Genomic DNA, 21,204 nt, shown 5'->3' with positions numbered 1-21,204 from the left:
ATGCAGAGAGCCGACTGTAATGTCGCTACAGCCACCTATGTTTTCTGAGCAGTGAGCAGTACAACACTAATTCATCCTTATATGTGCTGTGTGGTGGATTGTCTCTTAGGACACGTACCCTTTGTAACAATAGATGGTCTCTGGGAGTGTGTAAATTTCCCTTTTACACTTTTGAAGCAAATGGTCTTTAAAATTACCCAGGTACATTGGAGTTAGTTTCCTCTTTGAACATTGCATCTATGAAAAAATACATGCACCCCCAGTGCCCATCCACAAAGCAGAGAAGTTGATTACTTGGTTCTAGAATGTTGGTTCGGGTGGGCAGGAGAGGAATGAGAGTGTAAAGGCACAATGAAGAAAAGTCTGCAGAGCCTCATGAGTTAAGCACAGGTGTCGTGGGTTTATTGTAATGAAAGTAAGCCAATGTAGCTCAGGCACAGAACCCACTCATCATTCTGACCAAGAGGCTAAGGCTGGAGCGCATGCATTGGAGCTTAAAACTACAGTTTCTCTGTGCTTTTTCTCTTCCAGGCCACAGGAACTAGGTTGGCTTTAATTGCACAGAATATAGCTAACCTTGGAACTGGTATTATCATATCATTTATCTACGGTTGGCAGTTAACCCTATTGCTATTAGCAGTTGTTCCAATTATTGCTGTATCAGGAATTGTTGAAATGAAATTGTTGGCTGGAAATGCCAAAAGAGATAAAAAAGAACTGGAAGCTGCTGGAAAGGTAGGTCAAATAAGGTTTCAATTAGTGTAAGTGTTGTTTTTAGACATGTGTTTTATTTGAATTATTTATCATGATATGCAGGCTTTAATAATTAAATGTGCTCACTACAACTAATAATTGTCAATTGTGTATGAAATATTTTACTGTATTAATGTCTAGAACTTAAATATAAGGTGATTAACATAAAACTTTCAGCTTATAGAAAGCAGTTAACATAGTTATGATAAAGAACTTCTGAATATTCAAAGTGCATTTCATTTTACTTCATATCTCAATGCTACTGTTTGGACAAGTGTCATCCCTGTTTCAGAAACCTTCATGCAGAAGACTGTAAGTGAATTGTTCAGGGTCAGACATGTGCTGGTATTTAAGAGATCCTCTTCTTCTTGGCTGTGATTTCTATAATTAAGGTGGCAGCCACCAGATGGCAGTAATGCCTCAATTTTGTGGTTCTCACTATCATGGCAATTGGGCTTAACATTTACTTGAGCCTTACTATGTGCCAGTTATTGTGCTACGTACTTATATGCACCAACTTATTACATCTTCACAATAATCCTATAAGGCAGGCACTATTGTTATCCCAATCTCAGAAATGCAGAACCTGAGATTCAAACAGAAGTTAGAGATTTGGCTGGGATTTAAGTTCAGGTCTAGTTTCAAAGTTCTTATCTCTACTATATGGTCTCTTTATATGTGTTTAAGTGTGTCTAAATCTACACATAAACATTTTATTTACAGGTACATGCACTTAAATGTTCAAATGTAGATTATACCCATGAACATTTTAGTCTGATTTATGTAATTATTATCCTTTATTGAAACATGAGGAAGTGAAGCAGATGATAAATATAAATTGTAATATAGTTTTTATAGCAAAGCCCTTTTACGAACATTACTGCAACTGACCTTCACTAGTTATGAGAAATGGAACAGACAGTAGCTCCATAGGGAAGAAGGCGTCAGAGACTGGGTGAGTGACTAGCTTCAGAGGTGCCATATTAAGGGGGAAGATTAACATTTGGACCAACCGTGTTTCCACTAAACCAGTTATGTCTGGTGAAATCCTTTCCTGTCCTCTTGTAACCGGCGTCAACTGCTGCTGTGTGCAGTGTTAGGTATAATAGTATCTCCAGATTTCCATCAGAATGGACTCTCCTCATTTTCATCCTGCATCCTCTCCAGGACTTGGAGCTTGCTAGGATAATATGTGGTTCCCAGGAGTTGGGAACCCCTGGGTGTCCAGAGTTCTTGAAGATTCTCTTGGCTGCTGACTGTGGGTACTTTAGGGCACCATTTCCTTTACTTCTGAGTGTCTCAACTAACTGCTGAAGAAACACTGTGTAGCTCTGTTTCCTCCCCTGCCCCTCAATCCTGCTTCTTTCCACATTTCATATGGGAGAATGGTCAGTTGGATGGAATGAAAATAAACTTTTCTTAGACAAGTTAACATGATAGAAAACATCTTGAATCTAGTTAATAGTCTTAACTCCATTAATTGTTAGAATTTTGTCAGAGTAGAGCAGGTAGAATTGAGCAGTATTGAAACAAAACAAAATCTTGTGTTATTAGTCTTGGTCTTGCTACTCACAGTGTGTGAGGCTGGAGAAGATGCCCAACTTTTCTGGTCCTCACGTTCCACTTTAGTAAAATGAGAAATTGTACCAGATACTGTCCCAAGTTCCTTCCAACTAAAACCCTGTTATTCTAGGGATCAGAGATTGAATAACTCAGACTGGCCAGTTTAATTTTTTTTAGTAGCTACTTTGACCTACTAGGGCTTTTAAAAATATGAAAGATTAAAAAATGTTTAAATGTTAGTATCAGCAGTTCAATCACAGTTCAATATTGTTTACTCAGTCAGCACTTGATTGAGAGTGAGAGTCGGAAAGAAGGTTCTAGAAAAACCCTAAATCACGGTTTATTTAAAAAGAAATGCTCTCATTTACCTGGGTACAGTTTCATCATTGTTAAAGGACAACAGAGTTCGAAGTATTCCCATCTCAATATTCCAAAAAGGGCTTGGTAGTGAGGGTGCTGGTTGCTGGGCAGGGAGTGGGGAGGGAAGACTGCCTCATAACCGTCTTGATCCAGGCCCTGTCTGGTCACTGAGATTAAGGGCCCTCTGTGCCTGAGCTAACCCGCAAAGCAGTTGACCCATGACTAGAATGTCAAGAGAAGTGTCAAGTCATTACTGGTTTCTCCTTGTGTAAATTACACAGCAGGGGTAGCAGAATAGCATAATGGCTTAGGAACGTGGACTCCACATCAGATAGCCTGGGTTGGAATTCTTGCTTTGCTACTTATTAACTTTAGAACTTAAGGCAATTCAGTTAACTTCTCTGTGCCTCGGTTCTCTCATCTGTGTAAATAGGAATACTATTTACCTTTCAGGGTTGTGACACTAAATGAGATCATATCGGTGAATGAGGTAATACTTGGACATAGTAAAAGCTCAGTAATTTTTCTCTATTCTCGTAATAGCTATCTGTTATATCTTTATTACAAATGAAAAATCTGTGGTTATTCAGTCTCAAGCATCAAATATCTTCCTTTTAGCTCATTACAGAAGCTAAGAACTGAGGTAAAAAACTCTTAAAGCTGTTAAAAGCCTAAAATTAAGATCTTATGCTCTGTGTGCTGATGGTTTAGATGACTCAACTACAGAACTATGATTTAGACTAAATAGCTAAGTCACAGACAATGAACATTTGTCAAGGGTCGTTTGGCTATAAGAATCAGAAAACTTCTCTGGATGGTTTGGGTAAAAGCGATTTGATGTAAGTACACTTCGAAGTACAGGAAATACAGGCAGTTTGTGTTTAACTGGCTCTTAGAGCCACAGGCTCTAAAATATCTGAGTCTTCCTATATACTATTCCATTCCTCAGATGTTATATATTCAGACCAGCTTCTTACACATACCCAATGTGACATCAGCCTCTGAAGCCACAGGGCCTCACAGTTCAAACTTGTATCCAGGGCCAGGAAACCAAATCTGATTGACCCAGATTAGTCAGATGTCTGCCTCTGATTTAATCACGGATTTAAAGCATGCTCATGTTGTTTATAATTGGGATCTCCTTCCCATTGTGAGTGGACAGCTATTATAAGAAGTTATACTCAGGGAGGAAATAATTGGCCCTTAGAAATCACAGCCTAATCCTTTCTTCTAGGACTCTGCCCTGCGAAGAAAGTCAGGCCACAAAGGGGTTGTGACTAAGGCCAGTCATGTAACTGTCTGGTGGCAGGCTGGGAATAGAACCATACCCTTGGTTCCCAGGTCACAGTTCTTGCCCTAAGCTGATCAGCCTTCCTGGGCATACAAAGACTTGCCTACCCTGAGATCCGGCCACTGTACTCCAGCCTGGGTGACAGCTAGACTCCGTCTCAAAAAAAAAAAGGCTTGCCTACCATACTTAGCAGAGCCAGAAGTACCAGTTTTGTCATAAAGCTAGTCTTGAACATATTATACCTTTTGTTTTTAATGTAAAGGAAATTAAAGCCTATCAAAATAACCTTCAGGGTGCTTTTGACAGAGCCCTAGGGCTTTTCATTATTTCAGAAGTAAAAACACCACTTTTAATGAAGGTCTATTCTGTGTTACAGATTGCAACAGAGGCAATAGAAAATATTAGGACAGTTGTGTCTTTGACCCAGGAAAGAAAATTTGAATCAATGTATGTTGAAAAATTGTACGGACCTTACAGGTAATGAACCATATGATTCCTGCCAAGAACCTAGTGCTTTCCTAAGGCTGAATTATTATCCTGAAAAGATAATAAAAGCTCTGCTGCTCCAAACAATGATATGACTATAAGGGTGACCTTTTTTCAATAATTCTATCACTGAAAATCAGTAACTTTTTGATGTGACTAGGACACAGAATTATATTTTTTACATCTTATGCAAACAATAAGAATAGGTCTCCAAGATGTAAAAGATATAGAGAATTGCACAGTCTTTGGTCATCAGTGCAGGCAACAGAAATAACCTATCTGGGTGACTTAGGACAAACATTCCTTTAAGGAATTGCTCAACTCTTCCTTTGCAGTGTGTAGACTGAACCAAAAGTGAGACTTGCTATTGGGTATGTTCCAGAGGAAAGTATTTCATTTGTTCTCTGAATGAGGACCAGATCCAACCTACTCTGAAGATAAAGAAACACAGTCTATTTCAGTGGTTTATAGTTGAGCAATTCAAGAAACTCCTAATGGCACCATTTGCCACTCATTTCCACCGCAGCCTGATTTTGTAAATGAGTATGTTTTAACACAAACAAAGTTGAACACAACTTAGATTATAGTTTTGCAGACTGGAACAGTAGTTCTGAACACTTGCACATTTGAACAGATGTCTTCAAAAGTCTGAATTTATGCCATCTCCTCAGTTATGCACACTTCATATGACACTAAAGAACATGCAGCTACATCTTTGTGTCCATTTCATGTTGGATATATAAACATGTATGCACCATTAATGATAACCTATTTTGAACTTCAAGGAGGGTTAAGGAAGAATAGAAAGCTGAAGCTAATTATGAACTTGGTTATAATTTAAAGATTCAATAGCATCACAAATTGCTTAGTTAAGTTTTGTAACACCATGTTCACAGCACGTAAGTGAAACCATCCAAATTAGTGACACTTTGAATTTTTCCTTTTGCCAAAAATGCCCTCATATTTGAGAGTAACTCAATTATAGTTCTTTTGGAGGATTCAGAAGCCAATAAAGTATAGCATGAGGTCAAATTAGAAACTGTACAAAATAAATTATATACAGGGGCTGGCAGGATCTAGCTTGGGAAAGGACTTCTGGTGTATATCTATGCAAACTTCAGGGACTCAACTTTTGTGAATCTGAAACATGAATTTTAACCTAACGGAGTACAACTAGTTACAGGAAACAACATAACAGTAGTAAATCACATTCAGATAATTCAAACTTAAATTCAGATCCTGACGTTTTAGGCATTTTTGAAACAACAGCTATGCTTACATAATAGGAGTTGAACATTGGAGTCATCAGATATTAATATGTAATAACAGTTATCATTTGAGGAACCACTATGAACTAGGCACTGAGCTAGACATTTATATGGTTTTTAATTGTCAAAACAATTCTGCATTACAGTGATTATTTCCATTGTATAAATGTTTAGAGAAGTTATCGTTTACCCCAACTAATATAACTGGAGGTGGAACTTAAACCCAGTCGGCCAGACTTAGAAGCCGTGCTCTTTCCACTACACAGCACTAAGGGAGGCTGAAGAGATGGTTACGAGTATACTGATTTGCTTTTCAGGAATTCTGTGCAGAAGGCACACATCTATGGAATTACTTTTAGTATCTCACAAGCATTTATGTATTTTTCCTACGCCGGTTGTTTTCGATTTGGTGCGTATCTCATTGTGAATGGACATGCGCGCTTCAGAGATGTTATTCTGTAAGTAGTTTTAAAAATATTAAGATTATTCTATAATAAGGTTTTAGTAGGTTTATGCAAAAGTTTAGAGTAGGAAAAAAATGACTCCTGTGTCCAAAGATGGGGTCAGGGATTTAAATTTACCACAGTTTCCGTCCTGGCAGGCACAGAGATCTGATCTTGTTAATACTCCAAGTGCAGTTTCATTTTGTGGACTACAATTAAGCTTATGAAAATGATCAGAAAGCACAGTTTTAGTTGCACATATAACCCTGGTCAGGATGATGCAAATTTTCTCATTATGGAATATAGGCAGAAAAAATCATAATTAGATAGTTGCTGGTGACCATGGACTCAAAACAGGGTTATATAGCTTACTATTATCTACAACCAAAACATGGCCTGGAAAACGAGACAGGAATACTTGATGGAAGTCTGGCAAAGGCACTCTCTCCTGAACCAGGCCTGAGATGAGATGGCCCTGCCAACATTTGCCTCTCAGCTTCTCCTTTTTCCTTGGTTTCCAAGGCAAACTACTGGTCTGTTTGATGCCTTCTTTTCATAATGTGCTCAGTACATTCCATTAGGTTGCAATCTAGGCTTGAAAGAGGGAAGCCACTCTTTTTAAGATCATTTAGTATGTTTCTGCTCTGGTGGGATGATTTTAAAGCAGTGGTGAACGGCCATTTTTGAAACAGGGTCAAGACAAAAAAAGCAGCAAAAGTGTGTAAGAGCTGGTATTTTTTTTTTTCATCCAAAATTAAAATTACCATGAAAAAATGTATCTGTATAATCTTTGTATCAGGATCCCAGCAGGAAACAAATGGCACAGCAAATGGGTTAATTGATGAGTTTGCTAAAGGGTCTATTTACAAAGGCCTGGGAAGTGTTAAGGTAAGCAGTACCCAAGAAGGAAGTTACCACCCCAGCAATACCCAGCTAGAAACTGCTACCACCCTAAGCCTAAAGGCAAGAGGAGGGAAAGATTGCCAGAACGCAGCATAGGTGCTCTCTGTGGTCTTTGATGGAGGGACAGCAACTGCACAAGCAATCTGACAGGAAAGAAGCCAAAGAAACACATACCCTGGCCTCACTCCCTTCCAGCCTCCCTATCCTCTGCTGTGCCTTCCATTGGCCAAACCCTGTGAAACCAGAGGACCAGAAAACCTTTTGATTCCGTTCATGACAGTTGGAATCCCCAGACATGGAGTAGGGAGATAGAAGGTAGAGATGGGTAAAAAGTGAGGAGTGATTTTGGGGGACAAATGGAACTAGCAGCTGGGGATTACAACTTAGAGTGCAACTATTGTATTAAAAATATTGAGAACGTTTCTGAAAGTGAAAACCTTTGGAAAGTTACATTGATCCTGCTTCCTTTCTTTTTTAAAATCATTGAAATGTTAAATTATGGAAACCTAGAAGACAGCTTTTTACTCTTTCATGCTAAAACTAAATAACAGGCAGTACAGGGAAGCTATGCAGCCACATGTGGGTTGTTCATCACTATTTTAAAACTTAGTTTTTGGCGACTAACCTTTTCATCATATTTAAAGGAAAGCCTTACTATACCTCTCATCCCAGCCCCTAGGTACTAAAAACCCATTTTTAATGTCTTAGCTTGAGAAGTTTGGGAGGTGAAAACTTAAAGTTCTCTATTATTACTAGAGAACTCCCACTGCTTTCTCTGGGATAGTGCTAGTATCAAAAATAAATTATTTTGTGAAGCTGTAGATCTCAGGATCTTTAGCCCTTCCTAAAAGTTGTCATAATCAATATCCATCCTTTAAAGAGCATATAATTAGAAAATAGAACTTTAGTTTAAGGTAACCTTTTTTTTCCAGAGTGCTGTCAATAGTTATTTAAACTTTTATTTTAGGTTCAGGGGTACATATGCAGGTTTGTTAATACAGGCAAACTCATGTCGTGGGGGCTTGGTGGTCATCAAACCCAGGTACTAAGCATAATAACTGATAGCATAGTTAATTTAATTGTAAACAAAAAGCTATTTCTAGTAAAGGCTTATTTTCCCTAACAAAAATTATTTACAGTGATGATGATTATCATTTGTGTGGTAGGATAGAAGAAACCACAAACTGGAAGTCAGTCAGGGCCTGAGCTTTATTAGAAAAAGCTTACTTGGAACTGATCAAGGCCCTTACACACTTTGAGTTTCAATTCCCTCAACTCTAACAAGAGTATAACCAGCAACTAAAATTAGCTGAGCTCACAAATCAGATTCAGTTATAAGCTTCTTCTTGAAAGTAAAAACCTTTGGAAAGTCACAGTAGTCCTAAGAAATTAGGGGCTCCTATGCAAAGGGAAGTCAGAAAGCAAGTCGAGAAAAGGCAAACCCTCACGAAGTGGATCTTGCCCCTCTCCTAGATTTATCTTGTTACTAGAATTTTATGGAAATGTATGTCGGGGAGAAAGGGGGTGATTAAGGAATAAAGAGGAAAAATATTGGTAAGCTCTATGCCTTTAGACTTTCAAACATCATGGAGTTAATTATATAATCTAATTTTTGAATTCTTCTCCTTCTGTCTAGGGTGTTTTCTGCAATTGTGTTTGGTGCAGTGGCTCTAGGACATGCCAGTTCATTTGCTCCAGACTATGCTAAAGCTAAGCTGTCTGCAGCCCACTTATTCATGCTGTTTGAAAGACAACCTTTGATTGACAACTACAGTGAAGAGGGGCTGAAGCCTGTAAGTTCTCTGATGCCTGATGAAGCTTGATCAATTTTTCCCTAACGCTTGCTGTCTGCTAGATTATAGCTACAGGATAAGTTTGTGATGATTACACCAACATGTGTTTAATTTAATTTGTAATATTTATATGGCTAATATTTGGGCAACTTGACTGGCATTTAAAAACTTCATAGGTGGTTCAAGGATCCTGAAGTTTAGCACATCAAAATAAAAAGAAAGGAAAACCAGATATATTAGAACTGAATAGTTTCCACAAAAATTTAGTCATTTCTACATAAAGGTATAATTCTGCCATGTTAACGCAATTAGCAGTTTGACTTTAGTCACTTTTTATAATGGTTAAATATAATTGGTAAGAAGGCAGTTCATTCACAATGAGAGTAATAATCCTATGCTTTATTATCTACAAAGGTAACTTAAACTCACATCTGAGTGTTCTTTGTATGACACAAGATGCTACACATTGTCATATACAAGGTGCTCTCTGTGGTCTTTGATGGAGGGACAGCTGGTGTGTAAGAGCTGGTATTTTTTTTTTCATCCAAAATTAAAATTACCATGAAAAAATGTATCTGTATAATCTTTGTATCAGGATCCCAGCAGGAAACAAATGGCACAGCAAATGGGTTAATTGATGAGTTTGCTAAAGGGTCTATTTAAAGCAGCTGTGCAGGTAAAGAGACTGGGACTTACACAGTCTTTCCAGGACTTTCCCAGGTATTTCATGTTCTGATAAAATTGCTGTATCCAGTAAGTGAGATAAAGAAAGTGAACTTAAGAAACTGCCAGAGTTTGCCATCAGGGTTGTCCACTGAAACTTTAGTTAGAAACTGTTGCTAAATTTCCAAGTCTTTAGAGCCTTTTGGACACTGGCTTGATTCCAGCTTCAGAATCAGCAGTTGGGAAAGCTAAATCAATATCTTAAAGAAATCAGAAACTGAGTTAGATAACAACTCATGGTAATGACTTTTTGTCTAATCTCACCTGTACCCCTATCTCTCACCTTCATTTCACATCATAATAACTTGCTATCAATATTAACTGGCACCAGAACTATACCAAATATAAATTTTATGTTTCTCTACTACAGTCTTTGGTAAAGTTTCCTTGAAATAATATTTCTTATTCCAATAATTATCAGTCCAATTATAATAGCAACATTTAAACATTTATTCAGGATAAATTTGAAGGAAATATAACATTTAATGAAGTCGTGTTCAACTATCCCACCCGACCAAACGTGCCAGTGCTTCAGGGCCTGAGCCTGGAGGTGAAGAAAGGCCAGACACTGGCCCTGGTGGGCAGCAGTGGCTGTGGGAAGAGCACAGTGGTCCAGCTCCTGGAGCGGTTCTACGACCCCTTGGCGGGGACAGTGGTGAGCACATTTCCTTAGTAACTTGATTGAAGGCTATATTTTAATTGGCCCAACCAATATTGTCATAATGGAAAATACTGGACAAATGTAGACCCAGAATCCTGTTTGATACAATGACCACATTCTATAAACCCCAAACTGGCACCATAGCCAAGAAATATATGGGGACAATAGGACAGAATGTCTGGAATTCAGTCTAGTTCAGAAAATACTGAATATAAAATTAATTTTTACCCTGCCATGGACCTTTCCAGTCAGCCTGATTTTTCTAAGCAAACACTGACTTACTGGCTTATAAAGGTGAACCACAAACTCCTGCCCAAATTCAAAGTTGACTTCCAAAACAAGGTGCTACCTGCTTATTGCCTCCCCACCGCTTTCAGTTTTGCCACCTTCTCTTATCTTAATTCTAGGCTCTAAACTTTGACTTTGATCCTCAACCTCCAGCTCTTTCATATTTGGCTTTTGTCATTGATTTTCTAGCATGTAGCCCCCTGGCTCTCTTCCTTGAGTGAAGACCAACTCTTACCGATAATGCTTGTATCTGCCATAACCTTGGGACGGCACCCATGACCAAGCCCTGGGAGCCTGTCCCCATTAGACAGTCACCAAAGTGTTAAGCCTTGTTTAAGTTGTTTTATTAATAGTTGTTAAGCCTAAATCAGCCTTGTTAAGCCTAATTTAGTTGTTTCTCTCTGGAAATCTTATGCTTTGCTATTATAACTATTCTGCAGGTAACATAGGCAAACCAGCTCACCAAAACTCTGTAAATGTGAAGTGCTGATACTATGGTGGGAATTTTTTTCTTTATTGAGATCAAGACTAGCTGGGCTTGTGTCTAGTCCTTTGCCTGTAACCTTTACCTTACAGAAGGCTGTATTTTCAAGTACGTATTACAACACTTCCCTAGAAGCACCATGCCTCCTGCCTAGCAAAGTAGACAAGTAAAACAAAAAGCAAGTAAAACAAAAACAAAACCATCACTGCCAGCAAAAATAAATCTCCCAAAGACACTGCCCTTTGTAACTTGTCCATTTTCCACTGGATTCTTGTCCTTAGCGCTATCAGAGAGGTGGGGGAGAGTTAAGGCTAGTAGTTTTCAGGGAAAAGAGAGGTAGGGGTAGGACCAGAGTCAATGAACTTTTGGAATCTGGGGGCCAAGCTTCTGATCAGCTTTTTCACTGGTGTGTGTGGGGGAGGGGGAAATCAAGTCAAGTTGAAGGGTTACGATTATTCTGGGGACAGCAGACCTGAGTGGGACACCTTGATGCAGGCTTCTTTAAGGCAGAGTAGGACACAGATGGCTGGAGGAGGGCAGACAAGGACAAAGCAAAGTGTGAAAAAAGAGGGTCAAATGTGCTACCATTTTGCCAATTAGACCAAGATAGGGATGGCTTAATCACCATAAAAACCATCACGTTGGCCATGCTGGCCTCAATAGTATAAGTCTTGGAGGGTTGTTGTTTTGCAGCTGCTGATGCCCTCATGCAACAATCCTCCAAATGGACAATCTAGTAACTTTTTAGTTTTTTTCTTTTTTAAACCCTCCTTATGGTTTGTGGACTTTGGTTTTCAGCTTCTCGATGGTCAAGAAGCAAAGAAACTCAATGTCCAGTGGCTCAGAGCTCAACTCGGAATCGTGTCTCAGGAGCCCATCCTATTTGACTGCAGCATTGCCGAGAATATTGCCTATGGAGACAACAGCCGGGTTGTATCACAGGATGAAATTGTGAGTGCAGCCAAAGCTGCCAACATACATCCTTTCATCGAGACGTTACCCCATGTAAGTTAACAGGTAACTTCTTAGCTGAAATCAGAAGAGACTATTTTTTATCCCCCAAACAATTACCAAAGTTACGCCAACAAAATCTTGTAACAAAATATGTTGATTTACTAACATTAACAACTTGGACAAGGCACTTGACTTCAGGATACCAAGCTTCCTTATTTGTAAATGGGAATACATCATGCCTACCTCATACAAATGGAGTGAGAAGCTGAAAACCACCATACTTCAGGTTGCAGACTGGTGATTGAGGGCTGCAGTGAGACTGCAGTCATGTTTGATTTAGCCCTATGGTACTTTTAAAACAATTACAGTTTTTATTTTGAGATAATTATAGATTTACATGTAGTCGTAAGGAATACAGAGATCTTATGTACCCTTTACCTAGTTTCTGCCAATGACAATATCTTGCAAAACTGGTATACAGTGTCACAAGCAGGATACTGATATTGATACACTCCACCGATCTTATTCAGACTTCCCTTGTTTTACTTGCATTCATTTGCATAAGGATTTAGTTCTGTGCAGCTGTATTGCAGATGTGGATTCATAGATCCACTAATTAAGATACAGAACACTGGCGCGGTGGCTCACACCTGTAATCCCAGCACTTTGGGAGGCCAAGGTGGGTGGATCACGAGGACAGGAGAGTGAGACCATCCTGGCCAACATGTTGAAACCCTGTCTCTACTAAAAACACAAAAATGAACCAGGCGTGCTGGTGGGCACCTGTAGTTGCAGCTACTCAGGAGGCTGAGGCAGGAGAATTACTTGAACCTGAGAGACGGAGGTTGCAGTGAGCCGAGATCGCACCATTGCACTCCAGCCTGGGTGACAGAGTGAGACTCTGTCTCAAAAGAAAAAAGATACAGAACATTCCCATCTCCATAAAGATCCCTCATATTGCCCTTTTAGAGCCATGCATACATCCCTTCCTCCCACCCTCACTCCTCCCAAACTCTGGCAAACACCAATCTGTTCTCTGTTTGTATAATTTTATATTTTTAAAATGTTTTATAAAAATATATACAGTATGTAAACTTTTGGGGTTATCTTTTGTCATTCAGCTAATTCCCTGAAGTTGTGTGTATTCATAGGCATTGCTTTTTATTACTGAATAGTATTCCACAGTATGGAGGTACCACAGTTTAACCACTCACCTGTTGAAGGATAGCTGGGTTATTTCCTGTTTCTGGCTATTGCAAATAAAGCTGCTGTAAATACTTGTATACAGGTTTCTGTATGAATTCAAGTTTTTATTTCTTTGGGATAAAGACCCAGGAGTGGAGTTGTGGAGCAGTATGGCAATTTCATGTTTAGTTTATAAGCCACTGCTCAACTGTTTTCCAGAGTGGCCATCCCATTTTACATTCCTACCAGCAATGTCTAAGTAATGCAGTTTCTCTGAATCTTTGCCAGCATTTACTGTTGTCATTAGTTTTTATTTTTACCACTCTGATAGGAGTGTAGTGATACATCACTGTGGCTTTAATATGCATTTCCCAATGGCAAATGATGTTGGACATAGTTTTTTATATGCTTATTTGCCATCTATATATCCTCTTTGGTGAAATGTCTCCATGTTGTTTGCCCATATTCTAATTGGATATTTTTCTTTTACTGCTGAGTTTTGGGAAGTTTTTCTTTTTTTTTTTTTTTAACATATTGTAATTACTGTTGGATATGTAGTTTGTAAATGTTTTCTCCCAGTCTGTAGCTTGTTTATTCATCCTATAAGAGGATCTTTTGCAGAGCAAAAGTTTTACTTTTGATGAGGTCCAATTTATCAATTCTTCCTTGTATGGATTATGCTTTCAGTGTCAAGTCTAAGAACTCGTTGCCTAGCCCTAGGCCCAAAATATTTTCTGCATTTTTTTCTAAAAGTTTCATAGCTTTACATTTAAAATTTCAGTCCATGACCATTTTGAGTCCACTTTAAACATGTGTAGCCCCAGAAGGATGGCTTGAGGTCCCTAAAAGTGATGGTAGGGACAATTCATTTTATGGCATTCTTCCAGCATTCGAGGTTCCACTGGGTTACACTGGCGTAGAGCTTAATTATTTTTGCTTTTAGTTTCTGCTATAGTTAGAAATCACTCACACCCACAAATAAAATTTTAAAAACCTTTCATTTTGGTTAGTCTTACCAACCTTTAATGCACAGGCATTGACCTGAATCAAATATTGGATTTGATTGTGAACAGAAAAATTTACAGCTTCAGCTCTGACTGTAGGTGACCACTGGACTTTAGGAAATTAATTCACATGATATACATCACTGCATAAGCCCTGCAAACTGAACTGACTCAATTTACCTCTCTATTCATGTTCTTTCACAGCCTAGAATGTTATCTCAAAATCTAGCTCCCCAAACTTCTCTAAAAAGGTTTCTTTCATTTATTTCCCCTTTTTTTCCTCATTCCACCCTGTCTCCACAACAACTTCTATCTCCCTATTCTGGTCTTTCATAGTGTGCTGTGTATACTACTACAGTCATGTGTTACATAACATTTTGGTCAATGACAGACTGCATATACCACAGTGGTTCCCATAAGATTATAATGGAGCTGAAAAATTCCTATTGCCTAGTGACACAGCTGTTATAATATCATAGTGCAACACAAAATTCATGTGTTTGTGGTGATGCTGGCATAACAAAGCCACTGCGCTGCCAGTTGTATAAGAGTATAGCACATACTACTATGTACAGTGCATGATCCTTGATAATGACAACAAATGACTTACTGGTTCATATATCTGTTATACTATTTGTTGTTAGAGTATACTCCTCCTATTTTAAAGAAAGTTAATTATAAGATAGCCTTAGGCAGGTCCTTCAGGAGGTATTCCATTAGGTAGGCATTGCTGTTGTAGGAGATGATGGCAGCTCTGTGTGTATTATTGCTCCTGAAGGCCTTCCAGTGGGACAAAACATGGAGGTAGAAGACAGTGATATTATCTTGATCTTGCGTAGACCTAGGCTAATGTATGTTTGTATCTTAGTTTATAACATAAAAGTGTGAAAAGTAAAAAATAAAAAATTAATTTTTTTGAGACATCTGCTCTGTTGCCTAGGCTGGAGTACAGTGGGATGATCATGGCTCACCGCAACCTCTGCCTCCTGGGCTCAAGTGATCCTCCCATGTCAGCCTCCAGAGTAGCTGGGACAGGTGCACGCCACCACGCCCAGCTAATATTTTGTATTTTTGGTAGAGATGGGGTTTCACCATGTTGCCCAGGCTGGTCTTGAACTCCTGACCTCAAGTGATTCACTTGCCTCAGCCTCCCAAAGTGCTGGATTATAGGCATGAACCAGTGTGCCCAGCCATAAAAAATTTTAGACTGAAAACTTATAGAATAAGGACATAAAGAAAGTATCTTTGTAAAACTGTACAATGTGTTTTTAAGCTAAGTGTTATTACAAAACAGTCCAAAGGTTTGACAAATTTAAAAGTTCACGCCTGTAGTCTTAGCACTTTGGGAGGCCGAGATGACAGGATTACTTCAGGCAAGCCCAGCCTGGGCAACATAGGGAGATCTAGTTTCTACAAAAACAAAAACAAAAACAAAATTAGCCAGGCTTGGTGGCACACTCTTGTAGTCTCAGCTACTTGAGAGGGATTGCTTGAGCCCCAGAGTCCAAGGTTGCAGTGAGCTATGATCACACCACGGCACTTTGGCCTGGGTGAAAGAACAAAACCCGATCTCTAAAATAATAATAATAATAGTTTAAAAATTTATAAAGTAAAAAAGTCAAAGTAAGCTAAGGTTAATTTATTGTTAAAAATTATAAAATTTAGTGTAGCCTAAGTGTACAGTGTTCATAAAGTCTGCAGTAGTATACAGTAAGGCCTTCACATTCACTCACCAGTCACTTACTGACTCACCCAGGCAACCTCCAGTCCTGCAAGCTCCATTCATGGTAAGTGCCCTATACAGGTGTACCATTTTTTAATCTTTTATACTGTATTTTTACTGTTCCTTTTCTATGTTTAGATACACAAATACTTACCATTGTGTTACAACTGCCAGTATTCAGTACAGTTACATGCTGTATAGGTTTGTAGCCTAGGAGCAATTGGCCATACCACATTGCCTAAGTGTATATAGTATGTGATACCATCTAGGTTTGTGTAAATACTGTACAATGTTTGTACAACAATAACATTGCCTAATAATGCAGTTTTCAGAACATATCCCAGTCATTAAGCAATGCATCATTGTAATTTGGTCCTTACTTGACCTTACATTGAATGATTTATATGTATAGTTTTTCTCTGTAGATTATAAATTCCTTTAGGGCAGGAACAAAGCTGAATTCATTTTCATATTTTTCACAGTTCATAGCATAGCATGTGCTCAGTAAATATTTAAGGGAATAAATAAGTTTGAAAGAATACACTAGTATCTACATGGATCATATGAACATTTGAAATTTAAAAAAAGACTTTGAAAGTATTCGTATTTAACCTTTATAGGACTCCAGTGACATCAGATTAACTGGTATTATAACGGTAGGAACTCGAAAATTTGCTCAACTTTCTATTGTAGAATACCATTGAGAATTAAAGTCACTAGTTTTCTAGTTTGATTTTAAAAATAAACACTTTGTTAAGTTGAAATGTTATAGAAACTGTTATTGACTCTAAATGTTTTTCTTATAAATAGAACTGTCAACTGTTAAGCAACAGTTCATTCAACATCTTTATAACTTGGTTAACTTGCAGAAATATGAAACAAGAGTGGGAGATAAGGGGACTCAGCTCTCAGGAGGTCAAAAACAGAGGATTGCTATTGCCCGAGCCCTCATCAGACAACCTCAAATCCTCCTGTTGGATGAAGCTACATCGGCTCTGGATACTGAAAGTGAAAAGGTGTGTGTAGCCTCCCAACTTATGTCCTATTCAATTTATGAAATAGAAGGGATTTTGTTGTCAACCATGAAAAAAACACACACAAGCACGGGGGAAAGCATGGAACTTTAGATAGTGAGTTTTTTTTAATTTTTATTTTTTTGAGACAGGGTCTCACTCTGTTGCCTAGGCTGTAGTGCAGTGGCACAATCTGGCTCACTGCAACCTCTGCCTCCCGGGTACAAGTGATTCTCTTGCCTCAGCCTCCCAAGTAGCTGGGACTACAGGTGCCTGCCACTATGCCCGGCTAATTTTTGTATTTTTAGTAGAGGCAGGGTTTCATTATGTTGGCCAGGCTGGTCTCAAATCCTGACCTTGTGATCCGCCTGCCTCGGCCTCCCAAAGTGCTGGGATTACAGGCGTGAGCCACCTTGCCTGGCCGATAGTGGTTATTTTGAAGTAATGGAATACTTTATTCCAAATTTTCTAAAATGATTATATATTTTATAAACAAAGCATTCAAAAGAAAAAAGCTGCACAAATTACATTTTTAGCACATTAGGAATGAAAAACTGGAAAATACTCAAAAGGGAACTAGTTAAACAGAAGATTAGAAAATGTAAATACTTAATGAATTTTTTTACAGCATGGGAACCCATTTGTGTTATATTTAAAAAGCAGAACATAACTATGTAGATTAAATGTTGATTATACAAAATGCACATGCATAAAGTTCAAAGATTCTAAGAGATTAGAAATTAAGTTTATTAGAATGGTAACATTTTCAAATTTACTTGAATATTAAAACTAATTTATACAATTTTTGTGATAAGGTATCTGTCTGATTTATCAATAGGTTGTCCAAGAAGCCCTGGACAAAGCCAGAGAAGGCCGCACCTGCATTGTGATTGCTCACCGCCTGTCCACCATCCAGAATGCAGACTTAATAGTGGTGTTTCAGAATGGCAGAGTCAAGGAGCACGGCACACATCAGCAGCTGCTGGCACAGAAAGGCATCTATTTTTCAATGGTCAGTGTCCAGGCTGGGACACAGAACTTATGAACTTTTGCTACAGTATATTTTAAAAATAAATTCAAATTATTCTACAATTTTATCTGACTTGTAAAAGAAGTTTCTAGTTTGTCATGATAAAACATAAGTATATCTCATTCTAAATCAATTTAGAAGATCCAATTTGGGGTTTATTACGGCATTTGAAATTTGAGAGTTAGAAGTGACACCTGTCTTGAAGTATTAAAACAACAGGCTGGCTCTCCCTAAGTTATTAGAAACATCCAGAAAAAGAACAAAATTCAAGATAAAAGTACAGGTGTAGAAATATAGAAGCTACAGACATAGGAAAATGGTCTTATGGTCCTGAATGGGTTGGGTAGACAGGATAGTTTGGGAATAATTTTCCCAAGTACACAAGAAAAATAAATTGTTTAATAGCCTCATCTCTCTTGGTAATTTTCTAAATAATTCTATTATGGAATCAAAGTTTTTTAAATGAATGAATTTCCAGCTTTATCATCCAAGACCAAGAGAAAATGAAATTGCCCCTATCTAGCTAACTCTGAAAGCACGTATCAGTTCCATTAAGCAAGAGAGAGCCCTGTCATTAAGTATTTCTTTAAAGTTTTAAACTCGTTAATTTAAAATGTACAATTATCAATATAATTTGAAACATCAAACATCAACGATACATGCTGAGTTTCTATAGCAACTGTGTCCTCTTTTATAAATATACTACTTTTCCCAGAAAATCCGTTTTTCCTACAAGGAAAGGTATGTTTAATGGAAAGCCAAAAATATTCTAGACAACCCCTAGAAGCTAACCACATTGAAATGTTTCCGTATGTTTTCCCTTTGTTTTCTCCACAATTTTCTGCAACAAATTAGTTCTTAGTGTCGTATTAGGTTGTTAAATTCAGTAAATTATCCAAAGTTCTTCTAACTATAATAAACCATATTACCAAAGAATTTTTCAAATGTGACCACTGTGTGAGTGGATCAAATTTCAGATTAACCAAGACAAAAGTGAGGCAAAAAGTGTATTACTGCAGTGACCCAAAGTAGTATTCAACCTGTTTCTCTATAATGATTCCCAAACTTGCCTGGTCAGAATCACGGGGCATCTATTCCTAAACAAAATAATAGATTCAGTAGGTCTGGGTTGAGACCCAGGAATCTGTTTTTTAAAATGCACTCTAGATGATTATTCACGTCAGGCAAGATAGGAAAACTGGTGAGGTGTGACTGAGAGGGGGTTTCTGTGCAGGTGATGCAGTTTCCAAAATACCCCACTCATTACACATTATAGGTTGAGTATTCTTATCTAAAATGATTGGGATCAGAAGTGTTTCATATGTCAGAATATTTGCATTATACTCACTGGCTGAGCAGCCCAAGTCCAGAAACCCTAAATGTTCCAGTGAGCAGCATTTCCTTATGTCAGCACTCAAAATGTTTTGGATTTTGGAGAATTACTGGTGTTCATATTTGGGATTCTTAACCTGTATTTAAAAACCAACCAAATGATTCTAAATACCCTTGCTGTCTAGTTTACAACCCTGCACTAGAGTGAGGGAAAAGGTTCTTAGTTCAGATCTCATCTTCCTTTTCTATACCAACCATGAAGAAATGTATCAAATGTCACAGAAGCCAACTCTGAATGTTTTCACAGAGAAACAGTACTGGTGCTTTTCAGGACAGAGGCTGGCACAGTGTAAAGGGCTTAACTGTTAGTAATAAATCAGTCTTATCAAATTCAGAACATACGTGTTTTTTAAATGGGATGTATAGAATCAGTACACTGAATATGATGTAATCTTTATATATATTACAATGTCTGGCAGATTGCTATAGTGCCCAGTAATCATGGCCTCTCTGCCCACTCTTTTACAAAGTGACTTTCTCTTATCAAGAGATTACTTTTTCCCCACTCCTTAAATCTGGACTTCCCTTGTGACTTGGTTTAATCAACAAAATGCAGCCAAGTGACGGCATGTGACTTCAGGGCCTAGGCCTCAAGGGACCTTCACCTCTCGGAACACTCTCACTACCAAGTAAGGAAGCTCAATTTTGAATACTGGATGACGAGAGACCATGTCAGGAGAGAGAGTCCCAGCCACCAAATTTGCAGATAGTGGGTGAGGTGATCTTAAACCTTCCAGCCTCAGTTCTGGCTGCCTGATGATTATAGCTGTATAAATAAACACAGGCAAGACGAGCAGAAGAACTGTCTAGCTATTATCAATCAACTGACATGAGAAACAATAAACGGATACAAGACACTAAGTTTTGGATGGTTAATTACACAGCAATATATAACCGAGGTCAAAAAGCACAAGAAAAGCAAACAGGAATGAATCATTTATTTTATTTTACATTTTTTATCTTCTAATATTTTTTATTTATTTATTTATTTATTTATTTTTATTATACTTTAAGTTCTGGGGTACATGTGCATAATGTGCAGGTTTGTTACATATGTATACTTGTGCCATGTTGGTGTGCTGCACCCATCAACTCGTCAGCACCCATCAATTCATCATTTATATCATGTATAACTGCCCATTGCAATCCCTCCTCCCCTCCCCTCCCCATGATAGGCCCCAGTGTGTGATGTTCCCCTTCCCGAGTCCAAGTGATTTCATTGTTCAGTTCCCACCTATGAGTGAGAACATGCGGTGTTTGGTTTTCTCTTCTTGTGATAGTTTGCTAAGAATGATGGTTTCCAGCTGCATCCATGTCCCTACAAAGGACCCAAACTCATCCTTTTTTATGGCTGCATAGTATTCCATGGTGTATATGTGCCACATTTTCTTAATCCAGTCTGTCACAGATGGACATTTGGGTTGATTCCAAGTCTTTGCTATTGTGAATAGTGCCGCAATAAACATATGTTGCATGTGTCTTTGTAGTAGAATAATTTATAATCCTTTGGGTATATACCCAGTAGTGGGATGGCTGGGTCATATGGTACATCTAGTTCTAGATCCTTGAGGAATTGCCATACTGTTTTCCATAATGGTTGAACTAGTTTACAATCCCACCAACAGTGTAAAAGTGTTCCTATTTCTCCACATCCTCTCCAACACCTATTATTTCCTGATTTTTTAATGATTGCCGCTCTAACTGGTGTGAGATGGTATCTCATTGTGGTTTTGATTTGCATTTCTCTGATGGTGAGTGATGATGAGCATTTTTTCATGTGTCTGTTGGCTGTATGAATATCTTCTTTTGAGAAATGTCTGTTCATATCCTTTGCCCACTTTTTGATGGGGTTGTTTTTTTCTTGTATATTTGTTTGAGTTCTTTGTA

General features: G+C 38.2%; 1 protein-coding gene across 3 annotated transcripts in view; it reads left to right on the top strand.

Moving 5' to 3' along the window:
- The window catches only part of ABCB4 (ATP binding cassette subfamily B member 4), a 71,993-nt gene extending 53,663 nt beyond the window's left edge, over positions 1 to 18,330 (top strand). Inside the window, exons 21-28 of one of the 3 annotated variants that reach the window (XM_033192529.1) lie at positions 532 to 735; positions 4,344 to 4,444; positions 6,039 to 6,179; positions 8,704 to 8,860; positions 10,041 to 10,238; positions 11,815 to 12,021; positions 16,752 to 16,898; positions 17,734 to 18,330. In XM_033192529.1, coding sequence (XP_033048420.1) covers positions 532 to 735; positions 4,344 to 4,444; positions 6,039 to 6,179; positions 8,704 to 8,860; positions 10,041 to 10,238; positions 11,815 to 12,021; positions 16,752 to 16,898; positions 17,734 to 17,940 — 1,362 coding nt within the window. In that variant the 3' untranslated portion in view covers positions 17,941 to 18,330. The remainder of the gene's footprint in view (positions 1 to 531; positions 736 to 4,343; positions 4,445 to 6,038; positions 6,180 to 8,703; positions 8,861 to 10,040; positions 10,239 to 11,814; positions 12,022 to 16,751; positions 16,899 to 17,733) is intronic. The other 2 variants (XM_033192530.1, XM_033192531.1) reach the window with 2 other exon arrangements.
- The last annotated feature ends 2,874 nt before the right edge of the window (positions 18,331 to 21,204 follow it).

This window comes from Trachypithecus francoisi, unplaced genomic scaffold, assembly GCF_009764315.1.
Source record: "Trachypithecus francoisi isolate TF-2019V2 unplaced genomic scaffold, Tfra_2.0 Lachesis_group4, whole genome shotgun sequence".
Classification (NCBI taxonomy): Eukaryota; Metazoa; Chordata; class Mammalia; order Primates; family Cercopithecidae; genus Trachypithecus; species Trachypithecus francoisi.
The sequence above is the reverse complement of the archived record's forward strand: the minus strand, read 5'-3'. Positions and strand labels throughout refer to the sequence as shown.